Source organism: Empidonax traillii, unplaced genomic scaffold (assembly GCF_003031625.1).
Source record: "Empidonax traillii isolate 1590-97213 ecotype Southwest subspecies unplaced genomic scaffold, ASM303162v1 scaffold1:size7828297, whole genome shotgun sequence".
Taxonomy (NCBI): domain Eukaryota; kingdom Metazoa; phylum Chordata; class Aves; order Passeriformes; family Tyrannidae; genus Empidonax; species Empidonax traillii.
The window spans coordinates 2,551,901-2,557,144 of NW_020955194.1; the positions used below are offsets into that span (position 1 = coordinate 2,551,901).

At 55.3% G+C, this 5,244-nt stretch overlaps 1 protein-coding gene across 1 annotated transcript; it reads left to right on the top strand.

Moving 5' to 3' along the window:
- The first annotated feature begins 1,232 nt into the window (after window positions 1-1,232).
- On the top strand, window positions 1,233-4,482 carry RPL8 (ribosomal protein L8). The gene is made up of 6 exons (XM_027884877.1): window positions 1,233-1,317; window positions 1,474-1,617; window positions 2,623-2,764; window positions 2,991-3,209; window positions 3,985-4,100; window positions 4,282-4,482. The coding sequence occupies exons 2-6, from the start codon at window positions 1,480-1,482 to the stop codon at window positions 4,438-4,440; spliced, it is 774 nt and encodes a 257-aa protein (XP_027740678.1). The 5' UTR covers window positions 1,233-1,317; window positions 1,474-1,479; the 3' UTR covers window positions 4,441-4,482.
- Window positions 4,483-5,244: the final 762 nt, after the last annotated feature.

The window sequence follows — 5,244 nt, forward strand, 5'->3', positions numbered from 1 at the left end:
GCTGTGGGAAAGCTTATCTGTCAAGACGTGGTGGATGCTCAGGTTCTTCAGCAAGGAGCAAAGATGGGCCTACACTGATGAGCTTTTTCTAATTTCAGATCAGTCATCTCAAGTCAAGCAGTCCGTCTCCAGGGAATTGGGTCATCAGCAGTGACCTGTGCTGGAAGAATGGCCTCTGATGCAGAAAACCTAGTGGGCTGTTAAAGAAGTTAAGGCACTTTTCATTTCCCCTTCCAGGGCGTAGCACAAGTTGATTAGGAACACTAAGACGATTACCTCTTCTTTGCTATATCTCTCAATTGTGCCCTAATTAATATTGATTAAAATCTGGCAAAGGCAGCTTAAAGCAACTGCATGGTTTTTATCTTCGCTCGCTTCCTTGCCCGAAACTTGCAGCTCTTGAACTGCATGATACAGTCTGATTATTACAGATCCGACTGTATCTGCAATGGATGGAGCCTCATCCTGCACACAGCATCTTCCATCCAGCTAATTAAGAGAGGTTTTGGTAAGGCAGCTCAGCAGGCCGTCAGCCCCCAGGGTTTTTTAAATCAGTGCTTCTCCCCCTGTGCTGGGCACTGGTGAGGGCACACCTGGAGTGCTGTGTCCAGTTCTGGGCCCCTCAGTTCAGGAAGGACACTGAGGGGCTGGAGTGAGTCCAGAGAAGGGCAACAGAGCTCGGGAAGGGTCTGGAGCACAAGTCCTGTGAGGAGCAGCTGAGGGAGCTGGGGGGGGCTCAGCCTGGAGAGCAGGAGGCTCAGGTGAGACCTTGTCGCTGTCTCTGACCCCCTGGCAGGAGGGGGGAGCCGGGTGGGATCGGGCTCTGCTCCCAGGCAACCAGTGACAGGAGGAGAGGACACAGCCTAAAGCTGTGCCAGGGGAGGTTCAGGCTGGACATTAGGCAGAATTTATCCAAACAAAGGGTGATTAGACACTAGAACGGGCTGCCCAGGCAGGCGGCGGAATCACCGTCCCTGGAGGTGTTCAGGCAAAAGACCGGACGTGCCGCTCAGTGCCACGGTGGTGTTGCGTCACCGGTTGGACTCGACGCTCTCAGAAGTCTTTTCCACCCCGATTAATCCCGCGAGTGCGTGAAGAGAACCCCGAGAGGCGGATCGGTGAGCTCCGATCGCCCCCCCCGCAGCGCGGCTCCCACACCCGGCCCCTCGCTCCCCGTGACGTCACTGAGCACTGACGTCAGAGCAGGGGCGGGGCTCCCGCGCTCCCCGCCCCTCTCTCGCGCTCCGCCAGCGCCGGAAAGCGGTCGCGCGGCCGTGACGTCACCGCTTCCTTCTTTCCGGGTGAGGCCGCACCGAGGTAGGAGCGGCCCGGCCGCGATCCCGACCCCGATCCCGATCCGCTCCCATCGGCCGCGATCCCGATCCCGGCCGGCGCGGGGGCTGCGCGGCGGGCACGGGGAGGGCAGCAGGGACCGGCTGTCGCTGACGGGGCTGTCCCGCTGTGTCCCCGCAGGGCGCCATGGGCCGAGTGATCCGCGGGCAGAGGAAGGGCGCGGGCTCCGTGTTCCGCGCCCACGTGAAGCACAGGAAGGGCCCGGCCAAGCTCCGCGCCGTGGACTTCGCCGAGCGGCACGGATACATCAAGGGCATCGTCAAGGTGCGGCCGGGGCCCTGCCCCCGGGGTGTTCCTGTTCCCGGGTGGCTGTCCCGGGGTGCCCATCCCATCCCATCCCATCCCTCTGCTCCTCTTGTGCGGGATCCCAGCCCAGCCCATCCCTCTGCTCCTCCCGAGAGGGGTCCAAGTTCTTTCCCACTCTGCCCAGCGCCCTGAGGATGCTCCTTGTCCTGGCCGTGCCTTATTCAGGCATCTGTGTTTTTGTTAGATTAATCAGGTTCCTCTAAAAGTTGAACCGTCTGGGATGTATGGGAGCACCTGGGTGAAGGTAGCAGCACGTTGCCAGCAGTAGGATTTTGTCGTAGTGTAGGAATGTCGGATATTTTTGTAGCAATACCAGGTTTTCTGTAGGAAATACCACGAGTTTACATTGCCTAAGAATTCCCTGCATCTCGGGAAGTATGGGTGAGGAGAGGTGTCTGTGTAGTTGATTGCACATTAAAAAAACCCAGTCTTTGAAATCACTAAGTGGTGTCCACCACCTTGGTCTCAAGCAGTGGGGGCAAGGCAGAACTTCGGGGTGTGATACAGGAGTTCAGGTGTGCTGCAGGTACTTTTTGGGTGTCAGTGACTGCAGACAGTGCCACTGGTACCTGGTTGGATGATCTGAGCATCCCTTCAGCTTTGTGGGGCCCTGCCATGGGCAGGGACACCTTCCACCATCCCAGGGTGCTCAGCCTCATCCAAGCGGGCCTTGGACGCTACCAGGGATGGGCACCCTCAGCCTCTTTGGGCAACTTGTTCCAGTGCAGGACCATCCTCCCAGTGAGGAATTTTTCCCTGATGTGTTGATGTGATGCAGATACTGGAGGTTGCATCCTTACAGATGTGAATCTTCGGCTCATTTGTGCCGGGAGGAGTCCAGACCCCCCTGAAAAGGGACAGTCACATTGGAGTGCTCATCTGCAGCTCTCCTAGTTGGTTGAGTTGTGCAGAACCCACAGCAGGGGCTGTGTCCTGCTCTGAGGCAGCTCTGCCTTCCCACAGGACATCATCCACGACCCGGGCCGGGGCGCTCCCCTGGCCAAGATCGCATTCCGCGATCCGTACCGGTTCAAGAAGCGCACGGAGCTGTTCATCGCCGCTGAGGGCATCCACACCGGCCAGTTCGTGTACTGTGGCAAGAAAGGTGGGTCCTGGGGGGGCTGCCTGGGCAGGGGCAGCACGCTGAGTGTCCCAACACCTTTCTCCACACCGGACATGGAACGGATGTTCCAGGTCAAACCCCAAAATGTGCCCCGGCCGCTGCCGGAGGGTCCATGCGGTGCCACCCTCTTGTGCACGAGGCCTGTGTTAATAGGATGTAACTCCAAGAACCCAGATGAAGCTGTGGCTGCTCTGGTTGTTCTCTGCAGCTCAGCTGAACATCGGGAATGTCCTGCCCGTGGGCACCATGCCCGAGGGCACCATCGTGTGCTGCCTGGAGGAGAAGCCCGGTGACCGCGGGAAGCTGGCACGAGCTTCGGGGAACTACGCCACAGTCATCTCCCACAACCCCGAAACGAAGAAAACCAGAGTCAAGCTGCCCTCTGGCTCCAAGAAAGTGATTTCTTCTGCAAACAGAGCTGTTGTTGGTAAGGAGCACCAGCTGAGAACTTGTCACTGAGCTGCTTGTCACCGCTAAGGAACCTCTCAAATAAAGTGCCAGTTTGTAACAACCACCTTGGAAAAAAGGATCATTTGCAGGCTGGGCCCAGGGTTACACACCGGTCTGTGCTCAGGGGCTTGGCTGGAAGGTCATGCCTGCACTGCTTTTGGTTAGTAGTGACCTAATTTTGGAGGTGATCTGATCTAGTGAGAGGACAGAAGAGTAGATGCTCACTGTCCTTGGGCTGTGGTGGAATTGCTCAGTCTAAAATCTGCAGTCCTTGGGGAAGGACTTCTGTGGAAAGTGGCATTGATGCTTTTGGTACAGAGTGAGCTGTGCTGGAGGGCAGTGCTGGAGGTGGTGTCGGGTGGGTGGAGTGTTCTGGAAGGTTCTGACAAGGAATGACAAGACCATTTCCAAAAAGCAGAGGCTTTACCAGGTTTGTTGTACAAACCTGGTGGTTGTAGCTGACAGCAAAACTGCTCATGTTGCACAAGAAATTTGAGCAGTAAACCTGGCAGTGCTTAAAAAATTCTCAAACCTGTGTGAAGGGGTTGAAAAGCATTAACTCAGGTGTGTGTCCCTTCGCTGAGCCCTCAGTGTGTGGCTGCAGCTCAAGTTTGATCTCACTGGTGATGGCTGTAACTTAATGCTTTGAGCCCAGCTGGGATTGCTTGAGATTGATCTTCAGAAGCTCAGATTAGTCTCAGACACTTTACTTTGTTCTGTTTGTGTGTTATCATTCCTGCCGTTCCCTCCAGGAATCGTGGCCGGCGGAGGCCGTATTGACAAGCCCATCCTGAAGGCTGGCAGGGCCTACCACAAGTACAAGGCCAAGAGGAACTGCTGGCCACGTGTCCGTGGTGTGGCCATGAACGTGAGTGTGTTGGCAGTCACTGTCCCTCCTTGCAGTTTGGAAGGGGTTTGTGTGACGAGATAATCACTGCACCCCATGAAAAGCTGTTAAACTTCCCATCCCCTCCAGCCACTTCATTGCTGTTGGACATCCTTTACATGTTTCTGTGTTTTCATTGCTGTCTTGCCTTCCCTCTCCACAGCCTGTAGAACATCCCTTCGGAGGGGGCAACCACCAGCACATCGGGAAGCCCTCGACCATCCGCAGAGACGCTCCCGCCGGGCGCAAGGTCGGCCTCATCGCTGCCCGCCGCACGGGCAGGCTGAGGGGAACAAAGACTGTGCAGGAGAAGGAGAACTAAACAGCCTCTGTGGAGGTTACACAATAAATTCGTCCCAACAGAGCTTGTGTGAAGTTGGTGGTGGTGGTTTGCTGCTGCAGCGGGGTTAAAATAGGGGTGATTCTCGAGTTGTGAGTGGAGATAAGGGTTGGGTTTTTTTCCCCCCTTGCCTTGAAGAGTAAGGGGATTCTCTCGGCCAGCACTTTGTGAGCTGGTCCTGCAGGCTGGAGTAACACTTGGTGTGGATGCTCTTGTACCCTCGTGTGATGTCAACACTGGCCTGGTTATGGGGTTGCTTAGGCCTGACAAAGCATTACAGACCAGTCAGGTTATCCCTTGGTTACCTGGCTTAAGCATTTCTGCCAGATTCCCATGTTAAAGGGTGCTTTCCTAAGTTCATAGTCTCTTAAAATAATCATTTTCCATTTTTATCTGCTCTGTTTTTTTGGAGGAAAAGCTTAAGAGTTGTAGAACTCCTTACAGAGGAAGCGTTTCACCCACTATCACTGTAAGGTTTGGGCTTCCTTTCTGAACCATCGGTTTCCAAACAAATCAGAGATGCTCCCTCTGAGCTCAAACTCAGAAGTTTAAGGTATCACACAACCTGTCCCTTCACTCATCAGTGTTGGGAACGGCAAACAGCTTCAAAATTCTGCCCTGTGCAGGCTGTCCAGCTCTTCATGGTGGGGTATTCCGGGGTGCTGTAGCAACACGGGCAGTAGCACTGAAGTCCCACTGGGAAGGTGTGTTCTCATAAGAACGGCTGTCCTGGGAAAAGCCAACTTTTTGGAGGGGAGTGAGAGAAGAGTCATGGGGTTTCTTGCA